Consider the following 18,523-nt stretch of genomic DNA (forward strand, 5'->3'; position numbering starts at 1 on the left):
CCCGTCTGCCCTATTAGGTGGATGTTAAAAAGCAAGAGGGAAGATCTTCCTGTGTCCTGGCCGATATTTAGCTCTCAATCAGTATGACAAAAAAGATTATGGTCATTGTCACATTCAAGTTTGTGGGAATTTGCTGTGTATAAATAGGTAGGACGAATTTCCGACTACAGTTTGACCACACTGTAAAGAATACTTCATTCCTCTTCCTACGAAAGGAGACAAGGACGTACCCACAACCGCCACGACAGACACTACTGGAAGACCTACTGGACGCAAGTATCCTAGAGAAAGGGAACTGTAGTGACATGTATGACCGACTGGTAGATAGGGATGACACCGTACTGGACGCAACAAGGAGGAAATGGGAGGACGACCTGGGGATGGAGATAGGGTGGGGACTCTGGAGCGAAGCACTGCATAGGGTCAACTCCACCTCCACGTGCGCAAGGCTCAGCCTGACGCAACTAAAAGTGGTACATAGAGCCCACTTAACAAGAACCCGTATGAGTAGGTTCTTCCCGGAGGTAGAAGACAGATGTGAACGGTGCCAAAGAGGCCCGGCCAACCACGCCCACATGTTCTGGTCTTGCCCCAGACTCGTGGAGTACTGGACAGCCTTCTTCGAGGTTATGTCCAAAGTGGTGGGAGTGAGGGTGGAGCCATGCCCGATAGTGGCGGTCTTCGGGGTTTCAGAACAGCCAGATCTATTCCTGGGGAGGACGGCGGACGCCCTTGCCTTTGCCTCCCTGATCGCCCGCCGTAGAATCCTGTTTGGCTGGCGGTCAGCAGCACCGCCCAGAGCTGCGGACTGGCTGTCCGACCTCTCGGAATCTCTCCAAATGGAGAAAATCAAATTTGCCATCCGAGGGTCGGACGACGGCTTCCACAGAATGTGGGAGCCATTCATGCAACTATTCCGGGACCTATTTGTGGCCAATGTACAAGAGGAAGAATAGTCGGGGGAAGGTAGCGGGAGGGGGGGGGGGGGGGGCTACAGGTTCGTTACGGGGGTTCGATGGCTAGCTAAGGCCCAAAACCAAACTAAATAAACATGTTGAGGGGGGGGGGGGGGGGGGGGGGGGGGGGGGGGGGCAGTTACTACTACGAAGATGCTTACCTGTAAATATGTATGTTAATTTTTGCGTGTTTGTTTTTTTTTCTCTCCTAACAATTTGTAATTTGTTCAATATAAAATATGAAAACTGAATAAAAACATTTATAAAAAAAAAATACTTCATTCCTGAAGTCATGAAAAGTCGCTATTGAAACATAGTCGGTTGACATACAATCTCTGAGGAAAATAAAAACGGCATATAGAGAAATTAAAAGACCATGTGTGGATTGAACAACAGGTTAAAGGGCTTCAGAATGAGTTTATCCTATCCTGAACAGTTAAATGCTTAACGATCTTCAGACGCACATTGCAGCCTGCACAAGCAGTCAAGATTAGAGCTTCCAGAATTACACATAGTAAAAGTGCCATGGTCCACAAGGAGGGAGAAAAGGCCACAGACAAGATTATCAGGCCAGGCACAGCACAATAAATCAATCAACCAGAAAAGTTCAGTTGCAGTATCAGTAAATAGAAAAGTTAAGTTGATTCTCTGGACTGGTCTAATGGAAGGACACAAGACAAGGCTCTGGGGGGACGGGGGTGGAAAGAGATACTGAAGCAATTTATACCTGACCTCAACTTTATCGAATTTGGAGAATGCTGCAGCCGCATTGTCAGAAAATAGGGTGATCCATTGGGGCACTACCAGCCCTGCATTCATTTACATTATAGCGCTGTCTCCAGGGATCACTGTGCTATATAAATAAGGTTGTTTAATTGCCTCTGGTGGTGAGGGACATCATCTATTGCACCAATTTGCATCTTATCGAGGCATAGGTTGCCTATGCTGGCCCTTGTCACTAAGGCATCTAACAACAGTTTCATCTGGGAAGGTCCGCAAGGAGAACAGGAATACATCCAGCAAACAGCTGGGCATGCAGAGTGGCCAGAACCTGCATGAATAGTGGGGCAGAGCAGCCTGCAATGTAAACTCTTGCAGCAGTCAAGTTCAAAAACTGCTGCATGAAAATGAAAATCGCTTATTGTCACGAGTAGGCTTCAATGAAGTTACTGTGAAAAGCCCCTAGTCGCCACATTCCGGCGCCTGTCCGGGGAGGCTGGTACGGGAATCGAACCGTGCTGCTGGCCTGCTTGGTCTGCTTTAAAAGCCAGCGATTAGCCCTGTGAGCTAAACCAGCATGAACACCAATGTGAGATTGCACTGCAGCTGCTGCATTAGAAAGAACTTGGAAGTGTATTTCACATTTAACCTTTATTTGTATGCATCAATGCTAGTGAATAGAATACAGTACTTTCTACTTCAGGTATTCTAGTGTCCATTTCAAATCAACACAGTAAAATTCCCCCAAACCAAAGTGCCCCGCCTCAATTGAAAAAAGCACTCTTCATACCAGTGTGACAATTTTTAATTTCTCAAAATCAACCAACCAGATTTGAAAAAAAAACAGTTCAATACTAGCTGAACAACAGTTTCACTCTAACTGAAGGTATGTTAAAAACAAATTGGTAATGCCAATACTGTATTACATTAAAACAGTGTGAGGCAGCTTTCCTTTTGTTAAGTGCTTCAACACATCCCTCATCGAGTCATAGGTTTACAGCACGGAAACAGGCCCTTCGGCCCAACTTGTCGATACCGCCCAATTTTCTTACCACTAAGCTAGTCCCAATTACCCACATTTGGCCAATATCCCTCCTATACCCATCTTACCCATATAACTGTCTAAATGCACAGCCAGTACGTCTCAAAAGATTTAGCCAGACCTTGCAAAGTGTTGCGATCAGGATCCCGCCTGCAATTGACGTGACCAAGCCTCGCACGCCTAAGTCAGTGTTAAACCCACTCAGGCGTACTCACCCGGGATCTACTGGGCTCCCGGCATCTAACAGTCTCCCCAAGGAGTCCTCAACCGAGCACCAAACAGTACTGCTGTGGGATAATGCTCATATGTATGAGGAACCCACAAGCCCACTTGGGGCACCCTTATAAGATAGTGGGTCGAGGAGCAGGTTCAGCTTCCCCCCCCCCCCCCCCCCCCCCCCCCCCCCCCCCCCCCCCCCCCCCCCCCCCACCCCCCCCCCCCCCCCCCCCCCCCCCCCGATAATGAAAATAATTCAAAGTGTGGACTTGAACAGGGTGAAACTCCCCAGAGCCCAAAATAGTGACTAAATATGGTTAGATGGCTCTGGGGAACTTTCGAGCAAAACCCACCACAAATGACACTTAGAAACTTTTCCATTAGGTTGTGCCCGAGAAATCTTTTCTCTCACAGGGTCATTAATCTGTGGAATTCTCTTCCCCACAGAGCAGTGGATGAGGTCATTGAACATATTGAAGGCCATCAACCTCACATTCAGACGCAACGCGGCAAGTAGATTGTGCCCCTCATCTCAGTCTTAAATGCAAGACTCCTAATTTTGAAACAGTGTCCCCTAGTTCTTGGTTCCCCACAGGGGAAACATCCTCTCAGTATCCACCTGATCATGTTTCAAAGAGGCCCCTTCACAATCTTCTAAACACCAATGGATACAGACCCAAACCCGCCCAATCTTTCTTCTTGAGATAATCCCTTCATCACAGGAATAAGTCAAATGAAGCTTCTCCAAACTGTTCCTAATGCAATTATTTCCTTTCTTAAGCATCATAGAATCACTAGTGCAAAGGAGGCCATTCGGCCCATCGAGTCTGCACCGACCCTTCCGAAAGAGCACCCTATCTCGGCCCAACCCCTGCCTATCCCCTTAACCCCACCTAACTTTTGGACACTAAGGAGTAATTTAGCATGGCAAACCACATAACCTGTACATCTTTGGACTGTGGGAGAAAAACAGAGCACCAGGAAGAAACTCACGCCCACACAGGGAGAATGTGCAAACTCCACACAGTCACCTAAGGCCAGAATTAAATAGGGTCCCTGGTGCTGTGAGGTAGTAAACAACTGTGTCACCGTGTTGCACAAGTAAGCAGAACAAAACTGTACACAGAATTTCAGAAACTAACTAAAATCCCGCACAGCTGCAGCAACTTTGGCTTTTATATTCTATCCCCCTTGCAATAAATGCCAACTTTCACTTTGCCTTCCTAATCACTGTACCTACATTCTAACGATTTTGTATTCATGTGCCAGGACACCCAGATCCCTCTGTACCTCAGAATTCTGCAATCAATCCCCATTGAAATGACATACTATTTTACTATCCTTCCTGCCAAAGTGGGCAAATTCGCATTTTCCCAAATTATCCTCCAGCTGTCAAATATTTGCATATTTATTTAGCCTACGGACACCCCTTGGGAGATTCTGTACCCTCTCTTTCCTATCTTTGTGCCATCTGCAAATTTAGTGACCACACATTCAGTCCTTTCATCCAAGTCAAACCACGTTAGGAAACTTGAATGGGTCAAACATGAAGAATAATACATGCTATTCTGTATTAAAATCCATACTTAATCAATGGGCTAAATAAAATCAGATTGTTGCAGAAAACAGATCATGCTCAGGAAAGAGAACATATAAAGGGGCAGCATGGTTGGGGGGGCAGAGGAGGAGGGGAGCTTATGGAAAATAATAAGACTACAAGAATTTGCTGTGCACGTGTGAAGTCACAATCATGTTTTTTTTTAAATAAACATTTTATTGAGATATTTGTGGTTTTACAACAGAAGTGTACATACAAACATAAACAAGCTATCCTTCCCACCTTTTCTAACCCCCTACTTTAAACTAACCACCCCCCCCCCCTCCCCCCCTTCTGCTGACGGTTAATTTTCCCCACAGAAGTCGACGAACGGCTGCCACCTCTGGACGAAGCCTAACATTGACCCTCTTAAGGCAAACTTGATTTTCTCCAGACAGAGGAAGCTAGCCATGTCAGTTAGTCAGGTCTCCAAATTTGGGGGCTTGGAGTCCCTCTAAGCTAATAGTATCCGTCGCCGGGCAACTAGAGGCAAAGGCCCAAACGTCTACCTTTTCTCCTCCTGGAATCCCGGATCTTCCGACACTCTGAAAATCGCCACTTCTGGACTCAGCACCACCCTTGTTTTCAACACCTTGAACATGACATCCACAAACCTCTGCCAGAATCCCCCAAGCTTCAGGCATGCCCAGATCATATGAACATGGTTCGCTGGTCGTCCCGCACACCTGTCTTCTATCCCAAAGAACCTGCTCATCCGGGCCACTTTACTTTGAGCCTGGTGAACGACCTTAAACTGTAGCAGGCTGAGCCTGGCACATGTTATGGACGCGTCGACTCTACTCAACGCATCCGCCCAGAGACCATCCTCTGTCTCTCCTCTTAACTTCTCTTCCCATTTGTTTCAGCTCCTCGGTCTGCGTGTCCTCTAACCCAAGGAGTTCCCTTCAATGTCCGAAACCCTCCCTTCTCCCACCCACTCTGGAAACTACCCTGTCCAGGGCAGCACGGTAGCATGGTGGTTAGCATCAATGCTTCACAGCTCCAGGGTCCCAGGTTCGATTCCCGACTGGGTCACTGTCTGTGCGGAGTCTGCACGTCCTCCCCGTGTGTGCGTGGGTTTCCTCCGGGTGCTCCGGTTTCCTCCCACAGTCCAAAGTTGTGCGGTTAGGTGGATTCGCCAGGCTAAATTGCCCTTAGTGTCCTAAAAAATAATGTTAATGGGGGTTGTTGGGTTACTGGTATAGGGTGGATGCGTGGGCTTGAGTAGGGTGATCATTGCTTGGCACAACATTGAGGGCCGAAGGGCCTGTTCTGTGCTGTACTGTTCTAATTCTAATTCTAATTCAGTATCCCCCCCCTTGGTAGTAGGAGCGGGAAAGTTGAGACCAGCCTGCGTAGGAAGCCCCGCGCTGGCAGGTACATAAACTCATTCCCTCCCGTCAATTCAAATTTCTCCTCCAACTCCCTCAGGCTGGGAAAACTCCCCTCTATAAACATACCTCCCATCCTCTCGATCCCTGCTCTCTGCCATCTCGGGAACCCTCCAAATAGCCTCCCCGGGCAAACAGGCGATTATTACAAATTGGAGACCAGACCGATGCTCCCATATGTATCCTCCACACTTAGGGCCGCAACCACCACGGGGCTGGTGAAGTACCGTACCGGCGGGAACGGCAGAGGCGCCATTACCAATGCCCCCAAACTAGTGCCCTTACATGATGCTGCCTCTACTCGCTCCGACATTGACCCCCCTCCCCACCCAATCTTGGCAATATTCGCCGTCCAGTAATAATTACTAAACTTCGGGAGTGCCAACCCGCCCTCCCTGCTATACTTTTTAACTTGCAGGGTCTTACCCGCCCATACAAAGACCGAGATCACCTTGTTGACCTGTTTAAAAAAGGACCGTGGAATAAAGATGGGGATACATGGAAACCCAAACAGGAATCTCGGGAGGACCGTCATTTTCATTGTCTGTACCCGCCCAGCCAGTGACAGTGGGAGCACGTCCCACCTTCGAAAATCCTCCTTCATTTGGTCTACTAGTCGGGCCAGATTTAGCTGTGCAGCCGTTCCCATTCTCGTGCCACCTGGATGCCTCGGTACCAAAAACTTCCCCTACCACTCTTGAAAAATGGCAGCTCCCCCAATCGCCTCTCCTGCCCGCTTGCCTGGATCGCAAACATCTCACTTTTCCCCCCCCCCATGTTCAATTTGTAACCTGAAAACCGGCCAAAATCCCCCAGAATCCTCAATTTCTTCCATCCCTTCCATTGGGTCTGACACATTTAAGATCAGGCCGTCTGTATACAGTGAGACTCTATGTTCCACAGCCCCCCCAGACCAGCCCCTTGAGGCTCTCAATGCAATTGCCAGAGGTTCTATGGCCAGTACGAACATCGGGGAGAGGGGGCATCCCTGCCTCATCCCCCGGTGCAGCCTAAAATAGCCCGATGTCAACTTGTTCGTCCAAACACTCGCCACGGGTGCCGTGGCAGGGATGCCCCCTCTCCCCGCTGGTTTAGCACACTGGGCCAAATCACTGGCTTTTAAAGCAGACCAAGGCAGGCCAGCAGCACGGTTCAATTCCCGTACCAGCCTCCCCGAACAGGCACCGGAGTGTGGCGACTAGGGGCTTTTCACAGTAACTTCATTGAAGCCTACTCGTGACACTAAGCGATTTTCATTCAATTTTCATTTGATTCAGCAGCCTGGCCCAGTCAATGAAGCCCCGTCCAAGTCCAAACCGCCCCAGTACCTCCCACAGATAATCCCATTCCACCCGGTCAAATGCCTTTTCTGCGTCCATTGTGACCACTATCTCTACGTCCCTACCCTCTGGGGGCATCATAATTACATTCAGCAGCCTTCTTATGTTGGCCGCCAACTGCCTCCTAACAAATTCCATCTGGTCCTCCCCAATCAAGTCCAGAACGCAGTCTTCAATCCTTGAGGACAAGATCTTAACCAACAGTTTTGCGTCTACATTCAGTAGGGAGATCAGTCTTTAGGACCCGCATAGCTCCAGGTCCTTATCACACTTCAGGATCAATGGGAAGTGGCCTGTGACATCGTCGGGGGAAACCTCCCTCTCTCCCTTGCCTCATTAAATGTCCTCATCAGCAGTGACCCCAGTATCCCAGAGACCTTTTTGTAAAACTCCACGGGGTACCCGGCCGGTCGCGGGGTTTTACCCGACTGCATGGCCTTCAGCCCTTCTGCTATCTCTTCCAACCCAATCGGGACCCCCAGCCCTTCTACCAACTCTTTGGGAACTTCAGCCTCCCTAAGAATTGCCTCATCCCCTCCGACCCAGCTGGAGGTTCCGACTCATACAGCCTGCTGTAGAATTCCTTAAACGCCTTACTGACCCCAGCTGAATCTCTGACCAGGTTCCCATCCCTGTCCCTTACTTTCCCAATCTCCCCGGCTGCCTGCCACTTCCCAAGCTGCTGCGCAAGCATTCTACTGGCCTTCTCCCCATATTCATAGATCGCCCCCCTTGCCTTCCTCAGCTGCTCCGTCTTCCCTGTAGTTAACAAGCCAAACTCTGCCTGCAGCCTCTGTCATTCCCTTAGAAGCCCTGCCTATGGGGCCTCCGCTTACCTCCTGTCGACCTGCAGTATTTCCTTTATCAGTCGGTCCATCGCCGCTCTGTCCACCTTCTCCTGTGAGCCCGTATCGGGATCAGCTCCCCTTTAACCACCGCATTCAGCGCCTCCCAGATCACTGCAGCCGAAACTTCCCCCGTGTCGTTGATTTCCAGATAGTTCTGGATACATCTCGTCAGCCGCCCACACACCCTTTATCCGTCCAGCCTCCAGTGCGGGCGTTGGCCACCCTCCTTGCTCGCCTGTTGGTCAACTCAGCGTGGGGCAAGATCCAAGATCATGATCGCTGAATACTCAGTGTCCACTACCCCCGTCAGTAAAGCCCTTTATAGGATAAAAAAACGTCAATCCAGGTGTACACTTTACACAAGTGCAAGTAGAAGGAAAACTCCTTCACTCTCGGCCACCCAAATCTCCATGGGTTCACCCCCCCCCCCCCCCCCCCCCCCCCCCCCCCCCCCCCCCCCCCCCATCTGCTCCATAAACCTCTTCAGCTCCTTTGCCATTGCTGGCACCCTGCCTGTCCTTGAGCTAGACCAGTCTAGCCCTGGGTTAATGAATGGGTTGAAGACACACACACCCCCCCCCCCAAAACCAGCTTATGCAAATCTAGGTCCGGGATCTTCCCCAACATCCTCCTTATGAACTCCACATCATCCCAATTTGGCGTGTACACATTCACGAGTACCACTGGCAACCCCTCCAGCTTCCCACTGACCATGATGTACCGAACCCCCCCCATCCGCAACTATTCTTCCCGCCTCGAATGACACTCGCTTATTAATCAGGATCATGACCCCTCTAGTCTTAGAGCCCAGCTCCCAGTGAAAAACTTTTCTGACCCATCCCTTCCTTAATATGCCCTGATCAGTTACTCCAAGGTGCATCTCCTGCAACATTGCACGCCACCCCGCCGATCAGCAATCAGCTTTCTTGGGCCAGTCTCCGGCCCGCATCCCACGCATCCGCAGGCTGCCTCCGTCCCCGACCTCCCTATTGTCCCACAGCAAAAGTCCCTCCCGTGTCAGCAGAAATTTCCCCCCCCCTCAGTAACAGCACTATACACACAGCCCCCTTCAACAAGTATAACGTCTGCTCATCCCCCCCCCCCCCCCCCCCCCCCCCCCCCCCCCCCCCCCCCCCCCCACTGCGCTTTTGTGAACTAGCCCGCCCAGCTAGCTTGGTGGCCCCCGCCCATGGTGCCAGACATTTTCTCACCTATTGTTCGCCCCCCTCCCCCCCCCCCCCCCAAACTCGGACACACACATATGCAAACGAAAACAATCCCAACCCAATTGCCCAAGAAACACAAAGAAAATCAAAACGAAGATCCATCTAACATTCACACCTCCATCCCCCATCAGTGCAAATGCAATTTTAACTCAAGCAGCTTATCCGCAGGCTCCAAATCGATACAGAAGGCATAACAAATAACATCCAAACACAAAAACATTTTAAAACATGAACACCTCAGTCCGCTACCAGCCCTTTCTCGCAAGTCCATTGCTTCCTCGGGCGACTCACAGTAGAAACGTTCCTCTTCGTGAGTGACCCAAAGACGGGCCGGATACAGTAGCCCAAACTTAACCTTCTTCTTAAAAAGGATTGATTTTATCTGGTTGAACCCTGCTCTTCTCCTGGCCACGTCAATGCTCAGATCCTGATATATACGCAGGACGTTGTTCTCCCATTCACAGCTCCGTGTCTGCCTGACCCACCGTAGGATGCACTCCTTGTCCAGGTACCTGTGGAATCTCACCACCATTGCTCTCAGAGGGGGGGGGGGGAAGTCACTTACACACGGCTTCCTCGCTAGTGCTCGGTGCGCCCTGTCCACTTCCAAGGGTCAGGTGAACGTCCCCTCCCCCAGTAACTTCTCGAACATAACCGCTATGTATGCCCCTGAGTCCGTTCCTTCGGATCCCTCCTGGAGACCAACGATTCCCAGGTTCTGTCGGCGGGACCTGTTCCCTAGATCTTCCACCTTCTCCTGAAGCCTTTTCTGTTGGTCTCTCAGCATCCCAACCTCCAACTCCACTGCAGCTTGGTGTTCCTCCCACTCAGTCAGTGCCTTCTCCACTTTCTGGATCGCCCGGTCTTGGGCATCCAGTCTGAGTTCCAGCCGCGCAATCGATTCCTTAATCGGGTCCAAGCATTCCTGTCTCTGCTTGGCGAAGCCCTCCTGTATGAACTGCATCAGCTGCTCCATCGACCGCTGAGTCGTCGACCCTGAACTCTAGTTGTCCGCCATGCTTTCTCCCGCTGCAGCCTCAGCCCAAGCCTTCTCCGTTTGCCTATTTCTTCCTTTGCGAGCACTCCTGGTCCGCCTCTCCATGCACTGATGTAAGATTCCTCATCACAGTTACATTCAACATCAATTTTCCACTTCAGATCCGACAAAAAACAAAACGGGGAAAAAGGTCCAAAGTTCCGACCCGAGCGGGAGCCACCAAATGTGTGACCTACTCCATCATAGCCGCCACCAGAAGTCATCACAATCATGGTTAATCATACATTGCCCATAAAGCAGCAAAGGTCCTGAGCAAAAGAGAGAGAGAGACCATAAAACAGCGGGTGTTCAGACAGAGAAAGCACCTACAAGGCAGCGGAGGGTCAGAGAGAGCCCATAAAGCAGTGCAGAGTTTGGAGAGCCCATAAAGCTATGCAGAGCTTGGAGAGCCCACAAAGCAATGCAGAGTTCAGAGAGAGCCCATTAAACAGCGGAGATTCGGAGAGCGAGAGCCCATAAAGTAGCGGGCGTTCAGAAAGAGAAAGAGCCCATAAATCAGCAGTTGTTCAGAGAGAGAGAGAGGGAGCCCATAAAGCAGCAGGTGTTTGGGGTGAGAGAGTCCATAATGCAGCAGAGAGAGCGAATAAAATCTAAAAGTAAAATCACAGGAATCCCACAAGTCTATTGGTTTCCAAGTATAGGCCTTTCTGAACAATATATTATTATATTGCACCATACTGGAGTAAACAGTTCATATTTAAATTTGGTCAGTGCAGCTCGGCCGTATGAAATGTGTGGGATGTGGGAAGTCGTGAAAGCACAAGTGCCCTCAATGACTACACCGACAGTGTCACCTATTACAGAAATGTGGGCTCTGGGCTGCAGAACTTGAACAGTGGCTGTGGTCACTGTGGTGCTGCAAGGCTGCGAATTACTTGGATAGTACTTTTAGAGAGGTAGTCACATTGCAGCTAAGAAGCACACATGATGTGGAGATGCTGGCGTTGGAGCACAGTAAGAAGTCTTACAACACCAGGTTAAAGTCCAACGGGTTTGTTTCGAATCACTAGCTTTCAGAGCACTGCTCCTTCCACAACCCTGCCATGGCAATCTCTGCAAGACGTGCCAGATCGACATGGGTACCACCATTACACACGAGAACACCACCCACCAGGTACACAGTACATACTCGTGCGACTCGCCCAACGTTGTCTACCTCATATGCTGCAGGAAAGGATGTTCTGAAGCATGGTACATTGGCGAGACCATGCAGGCGCTGCGCTAACAGATGAACGGACATCGCGCGACAATTGCCAGGCAGGAATGTTCCCTTTCAGTCTGGGAACACTTCAACAGTCAAGGGCATTCAGCTTCTGATCTCTGGGTAAGCGTTCTCCAAAGGCGGCCTTCAGGAAATACGGCAAAATCAACGAGCAGAACCTTATAGCCAGGTTCCGCACACATGCGTGCGGCCTCAACCAGGACCTTGGATTCATGTCGCATTACGTTCATCCCCCACCATCTGGTCTGGGCTTGCAAAATCCTAACAACAGTCCTGGCTTGAGACAATTCACACCTCTTTAACCTGGGGTTACCCCTATCTCTGGATCTGTAAAGACTTAATTACCTGCAAATGCTTGCATTCAAAGCATTGTCTTGCATCTTTGACATTGTCTATATATATGTTTCTGGAACATACCTCTTCATTCACCTGAGGAAGGAGCAGTGCTCCGAAAGCTAGTGATTCGAAACAAACCTGTTGGACTTTAACCTAGTGTTGTAAGTCTTCTTACTAAGAAGCAGAGAGAGAATGGGTGATCGCCAGCATATCTAACAGAAACAGGCAGGTAATGCAAGAGCGTCCTGAGATCATGGAAATAACAAAGAACAATCCAGACCAGGGATAACTCATTGGGGAAAGCCAGCTTTGATGCCCGAGTGGTGAGTTAGAATCAAATTTGGCAGAAAAGACAGAAGTCTACAATACGTTTTCTTTGAAGGTGACCCAATGTCAAGGAATATTCCCTTGAAAGGGAAAGATGAGGCAGGTAAATTCAGAGCATCCTGGATGACGAGAGATAGAAAAGGATGAAGTGCGCGTATGACAGATGTCACGTAGAAAATACAATGAAGAATCAAGCTGAATCTCGAGGACTAGAAGTGGTGAAGTGAAAAAAAAAACAAATAAGAAAGCAAGGAGAGGGCATGAAAAGAGACCGGCAGCCAACATAAAAGAGAATCCCAAGGTTTTCTATAATGACGTAAATAATAGAAGGGTGGTAAAAGAAAGAGTTGGGTCGACTGATGCTTAAAAAAGGGGACTTGCACATGGTGGCAGGAGAAATAACAAGTACTTTTTGTCGGTCTTTACAAAGGAAGATGCTACCAGGCCAAGGTGAGAGAGGAAGTAACTTGTACACTGAGGAATTTACAATCGCAAAGGAGGTGGTGTTAGGTTATCTTTCCTAAAACTGATAATGTACCAGAACCAGATGAGATACAACTAACAATGCTGATGGAACTGAGAGTGGAAATTGCAGAGGCACAAGTAATAATCATCCAGTCTAAGGAAGACACAGGAGAGGCAGCAGAGGACTGAAGAATTGTGAATATTGCACTCTTGTTAAAAATGGGGGTGCGGTGCAAGGATAAAGCTGGCAGTTACAAAGCAGTCAGTTTGACTTCAATAGTAAGGAAACTTCTGGAAACTATGGTTTGGGACAGTCAACAGTTACTTTGTCAAGTGCAGGATAATTAAAGAAAGCCAGCATGGATTTATGAAGGGAAAGTCATGTTTAAATAAATTGCTGGAGTTTGTTTTTTTAAGGGTTACAGCGACGGTTATAAGGGCAGCGCTGATGTGGTGTATATGGATTTTCAAGAGGCATTTGATACAGTGCCACACAACAGACTTGAGAAAAATTCTAGCTCAAGGAATAAAAGGGAAAGTAGGCACTTGGATTATAAATTGGCTGAGTGACAGCAAACAAAGAATAGTTTTTTTTCAGATTGGAGGAAGGTTTGCAGTGGAGTTCCCCAGGAGTTAGTGTAGTGATGCTTGCTCTTCCTGATACAGTATATATATAAATTACCTAAACTGTGGTGTGTAGGGCATAATTTCAAAATTTGCAGAATATACAAAAATTGGATATGTTGTCAACTGTGTACCAAACTTCAAAACGACAGAGACAAGTTGGTGGATTGGGCAGACAAGTTGCAGATGTAATTCAATGTATATAGGTTTGAGGTGATTCATTTTGGCAGGAAGAATAATGAGACAGAATAAAATAAAGGGAGAAACTCTAAAGAAGATTCAGGAACAGAAGGACCTTGGTGTACATGTATACATAAGTCATTGAAGGTGGCGGGGCAGGTTTGAGAGACCAGTTAATGAAGCAGATAGTATCTTTGGATTTATTAATAGGAGCATTGAATACAAGAGAAAGGAAGTCATGTCGAACTTGTATCAGACACTAGTTCTGCCTCATCTGAGACTGTGTCCAGTTCTGGAAGCCACACTTGAAGGAAGATGTGAAATCATTGGAGAGAGTACAGAGGAGATTCTAAAGAATGATTCAGGGACAAGGAACTGTAGCTGTGAGGATAGATTAGTGGGGTTGGAACTATTTTCCTTAGAGAAAAGAAGGCTGAAAGGAGATTTGATTGAAGTATTCAAGATTCTGAGGGGTATGGACAAAGTAAATAGTGAGATACTGTTCCCACTCAAAAGTGCAACAAGAACTAGAGGGCAGATTCAAAATAATTAGCAAAAGGAGTAGAAGTGTTGCGAGGAAAGATATTTTCACTCAGAGGTGGGTGGTGCCTGAAACAAAATTCTTGAGGGATGGTGGAGGCAGATTTGATCGAGATATTCAAAAGGAAATTGGACTGCTATCTGAAAAGTGAAAGGTTACAGAGTTAAGGGAGGAGAGTGGGACTAGGTAGAATGTTCGGAGAGCCAGTGCAGACTTGACAACCTTGAATGTCCTCCTTCTGTACTGCAAAGATTCCATGGTTCTGTAACATTGCCCCAAACCAAATAGAGGCAGTTCCAATGTAGTGTAAATTTTAAGATCTTCTAGTCCACACGAATTAGTGTGCTACCTTCTACGTGTACTGTAATTTTATAGTCATCAAGACACCAAATACTCAAGGATGTTAAAGTGACATCTTGTTTTGTGGTTCGAGTTCTTTGCAGAAATCTGGCAGACACATTCTGGGCCGAATAGCCTTCTTCGGTACTTTAACCATTCTAAGTTTCTGACAAATTGAAACATGGTTTTCAGAGCAAACGAAGGAACTTAGAACTGATTATTTGATTGAATTTTGAGGATGTGACTCGGTGTGTAGAGGAGGACAGTGCAATTGATGTAGTACACGTGAACCTCATTAAAGGCTCCTAACAAGGTCCCGCATGGGCAGCTGATCAAGGTGGTAAGAGCCTGTGAGATCCAGGTCAAATTGGATCCAAAATTGGCTTAGTGGCAGGAGAGAGGGTGATGGTCGAATGTTATTTTTGTGACTGGAAACTTGTGTCCAGTGCTGTATCACAGGCATTGGGTCTCTTGTTTGTAGTATACTTTAATGTGAGAGGTATGATCAGTAAGTTCAATGACTTAAACAGGATGACATGAAAATTGGTGGTGTTAAATAAGTGAAGACGAAAGACTTGGATTTCAGGAAGATATGGCTGGGCTGGTTGGATGGGCAGAACAGTGGAAAATGTTATTTACCCGATAAAAGTAGGAGGTGATGTATTGGTAGTGCTAACAACGCCAAGAGAATACACAATGAACGACTCTGGGAAGTAACCTTGAGGTGCATGTCCAAAAGTACGTGAAGACAGAACAGGAGGATAAGGTGGTGAAAAAGGCATATGGGATACTTACCTTTATTCATCGTAGCATAGAAGAGCAGGGAGGTTATGATGGGGCTGTATAAAATGCTTATCAGGCCACAGCTGGAGTACTGTATGCAGTTCTAGTTGCCATAATATGGGAAGGATGTGATTGCACTAGAAAAGGTGCAGAGATTCGTGTCTGGGCTGGAACATTTCAGCTATGAAAAGAAGCTGGTTAGACTGGGGTTATTTTTCTTGGAGCAGAGAAGGTTGAGGGGGGTCCTGATCAAAGTGTACAAAAATATGAGGGACAGATCAGAAGATATGGTTCCTTCATAATTAGGGGCATAGATTTAAGGTAAGGAGATTTAGAGATTTTTTGAGGAAAAGCTTTTTCACCCAGAGGATGATAGGAATCTGGAACTCTGCCTGAAAGTGTTGTAGAGATAAGCATTAGGTTGAGCATTTGAAACGCGTCAGCATGCAAGGCTCAGACCAAGTGTTGGAAGATTGGATTAAAATAGATAGGTGCTTGAAGGCTGGCTCGGACAGAAAGGGCCTCTTTCGGTGAAACTCTGAAAGGGTTAGGGTGGTGATCGGCCGGCTGGTGGTCCCTGTCTCCTGGATAATCGTGTCAGGCTGACCCCATTGAACAGAGCTGCAAAGCACCCTTCCGGGGTGAAATCTCAGCCACTTGGTGAAGGAGGATGTGGGAGAGCGGCCGGGCCCAAATTGCGGCATGAAGCTGGGCCAGCGAGTACAGTACTAACCCGGTGTCGTGTCTCGGAATGTGGCCGCGGGCAGCACGATGCACCGACCCTGACAAGCCTGCCCCTCCCTAACTCACATGAATACGCTTCCCAGCGCCTCAACGCTTCGCACCTTCCTCACGAACCCCATAAGAAGCTGCTCGTTCATTGGTCAGACGGCCGAGAACCGACCAATCACTGCGGCTGTTACTCAGTCCGTAGCAGCCGTGTTACTAGGGCCAGGCTCTGCGACCAAGAGAGCATGCTGTATGAATATAACGCACTAGACGTAGCTCCCCCGCTTGCTGACTGAAAAATATCTAACCTACTAGGAATTAAAAAGTAAGACAAAATCGATTTCCTTCCTCAAGAAAACCGCGTTGCATTCTGGTAGTTGTAGTCCTGACTGACATTTTGCCTGCTTCGTCATTGTGATGCCGCGCAGGCGCCGGACTACATTTCCCGGTATCCCCTCTGCTCACCCCTCCCATCAGTCGAGCCATTGACCAATCGGACGGAGAGTTGTGGGGGGAAAGGGGCGGGGGACCAGGACCAATCAGCAGCAGCGTTGCTGCGTGGAGTCGCCTCATCGTGGTTGCTCCTGAATCATGGCAGACGAGAATGAGACAGCAACAAAAGAAATTGAAGAGCAGGACGGGTGCGGCAGTGACTGTGAGAATGAAGAGGAGCACGCGCTCAGTAAAGGGTATGTGAGGCTGCCGCCGCCCTCTGACACCGCGCTTCCCCTCAGGCCGGCCGCCTCCGGGCGAAAGGGCGCTGCACTCAACCTCAAGCTGACAGCGCAAAGCCCGCCCCTGCACTGCGCCGATTGGCCAGGTCCTCTGATTGGCAGCTGTAGTGGGCGGGACCTGCCGTTCCAGCGTCTCCTGATTAGTCTAGCCCCGCTGCCCATCAATGCAGCCAGCTTCCGCTATCTGATGGGGCTGGCACAAGGTCTCCTCCCTGTCCTGGAGCCTGGTGTTCAGCTTCTGCTTCCCTGTACTGCTCATCTGCTATCCTACTGACAGCAACCTGTTAGAGCCATAAGTTATTGTGCACGTTTACTGGAATTGCCACCAGCAAAGAAGTTAAGTAGTGACATTACAACCCAGATCCAGTGTTTGGATTTGTACATTTGCAATTTACGATTTATGTAGCTCCTTTCATGTCGCCTGGGCGTCCGAAAGCGCGATACAGCCAATTAAGTACTTTTAAAGTACATGCAGTCACGAAGGAAAGCACAGCTGTCATGTTGCACATTGCAAAGTCCCACAAACGACAAATGAGATTAATCACTTTCATGAGACTGGTTAAGGTGTGAAGATTGGTCAGGATATTGGGGAGAACTTCCCTGCCTTTTGAATAGTGCCCTGAGACCTCTTACTTCCACCTGTGGAGATTGTTAAGAGTCTCTTTTTAACGTCTCCACAAAACACAGCACTCAGTCCTTCCATGTACCCCTCTCTCCCAAGTGGAGTTTCAGTCAAAACACTGTGAAGTGAATGTCTTGCCACTGAACTAAGATTGACTCTTAATAAAACACACTTGATATATGTCACTTGCAAATGTAAGATTCTGTGTGTCTTCCCATTAAATGACAATGTCATCACAAAAAGTGGGATTCTATTTTAAGGGTGGGCAGAGGGATGAGAAGAGTTTTTAAATTTGTTCAGTGCTGATGTGATACATTTCTGGACTGTGCTGTGTGTGTCTGTCATACATACATACTCAACATGTGTCATCAGGTCTTTGAAGGGATGTGACTTGACTCTAAGATCAGGGTCACCTAATACTAGATGGTCCCCTGCTTCTACTTTTTAACCATATCAGGGTGATTATAAAGAAGGAAAATTCTGTCATCCATCAACTTGAACTGAAAAGTCCAGAATTTTGACATTCCAAATTTGGGCTTGGTGTGCAGAGAACATGTTACTGATGGAGAATTAATTTATAGTGATGAAGAGCATTGGTGTGATGAATATATTGTTAAATAAAACTGTCCACTTAGTTTTGTAAACATTTCATAAATCCCTTGGAAAATTCTCTAAATTTAAGTTACATTGAGAAATACTAAGGGACAAAAAACATTAGTGGGTGTCATATATAGACCCCCAAACTGCACTGGTGAGAGGTTGGGAATTGCATTAAACAAGAAATTAGTGATGCATGTAATAAGGGAATATTGGTGATCATGGGTGATTTTAATCTTCACATAGATTGGGTAAATCAAATTAGCCACAATGCCGTAGAGGAGGAAATCCTAGAGTGTATACAGGATGGGTTTTTTCTTGACCAATATGTGGAGGAACCAACTAGAGAGCAGGCCATCTTAGACTGGGTACTGTGTAATGAGAAGGGAATTATTGCCAATCTGGCTGTACGAGACCCCTTGGGGATGACCGACCATAACATGATAGAATTTTTTATCAAGGTGGAGAGTGAAGTAGTTGATTCGGAGTTTAGGATGCTGAATCTTAATAAAGGAAACTATAGAAACATAGAATTTACAGTGCATGGGCTCGATTCGGCCTATCGAGTCTGCACCGGCTCTTGGAAAGGGCACCCCACCCAAGCCCACACCTCCATCCTATCCCCATAACC

General features: G+C 47.9%; 2 protein-coding genes across 6 annotated transcripts in view; one reads left to right on the forward strand and one right to left on the reverse strand.

The window, feature by feature from the left end:
- Window positions 1–16,199, reverse strand: part of dcakd (dephospho-CoA kinase domain containing) — a 53,100-nt gene extending 36,901 nt beyond the window's left edge. The window contains exon 1 of one of the 4 annotated variants that reach the window (XM_038779443.1): window positions 16,021–16,199. In XM_038779443.1, the coding sequence (XP_038635371.1) occupies window positions 16,021–16,091 (71 nt within the window). In that variant the 5' untranslated portion in view covers window positions 16,092–16,199. Of the gene's footprint in view, window positions 1–15,943 lie in introns of all 4 variants that reach the window. The other 3 variants (XM_038779444.1, XM_038779447.1, XM_038779446.1) reach the window with 3 other exon arrangements.
- A 242-nt stretch (window positions 16,200–16,441) lies between these two features.
- The window catches only part of LOC119954315 (glycylpeptide N-tetradecanoyltransferase 1-like), a 127,041-nt gene continuing 124,959 nt past the window's right edge, over window positions 16,442–18,523 (forward strand). The window contains exon 1 of one of the 2 annotated variants that reach the window (XM_038779442.1): window positions 16,442–16,628. In XM_038779442.1, coding sequence (XP_038635370.1) covers window positions 16,531–16,628 — 98 coding nt within the window. In that variant the 5' untranslated portion in view covers window positions 16,442–16,530. The remainder of the gene's footprint in view (window positions 16,629–18,523) is intronic. The other variant, XM_038779441.1, reaches the window with a different exon arrangement.

Source organism: Scyliorhinus canicula, chromosome 19, assembly GCF_902713615.1.
Source record: "Scyliorhinus canicula chromosome 19, sScyCan1.1, whole genome shotgun sequence".
Lineage (NCBI taxonomy): Eukaryota > Metazoa > Chordata > Chondrichthyes > Carcharhiniformes > Scyliorhinidae > Scyliorhinus > Scyliorhinus canicula.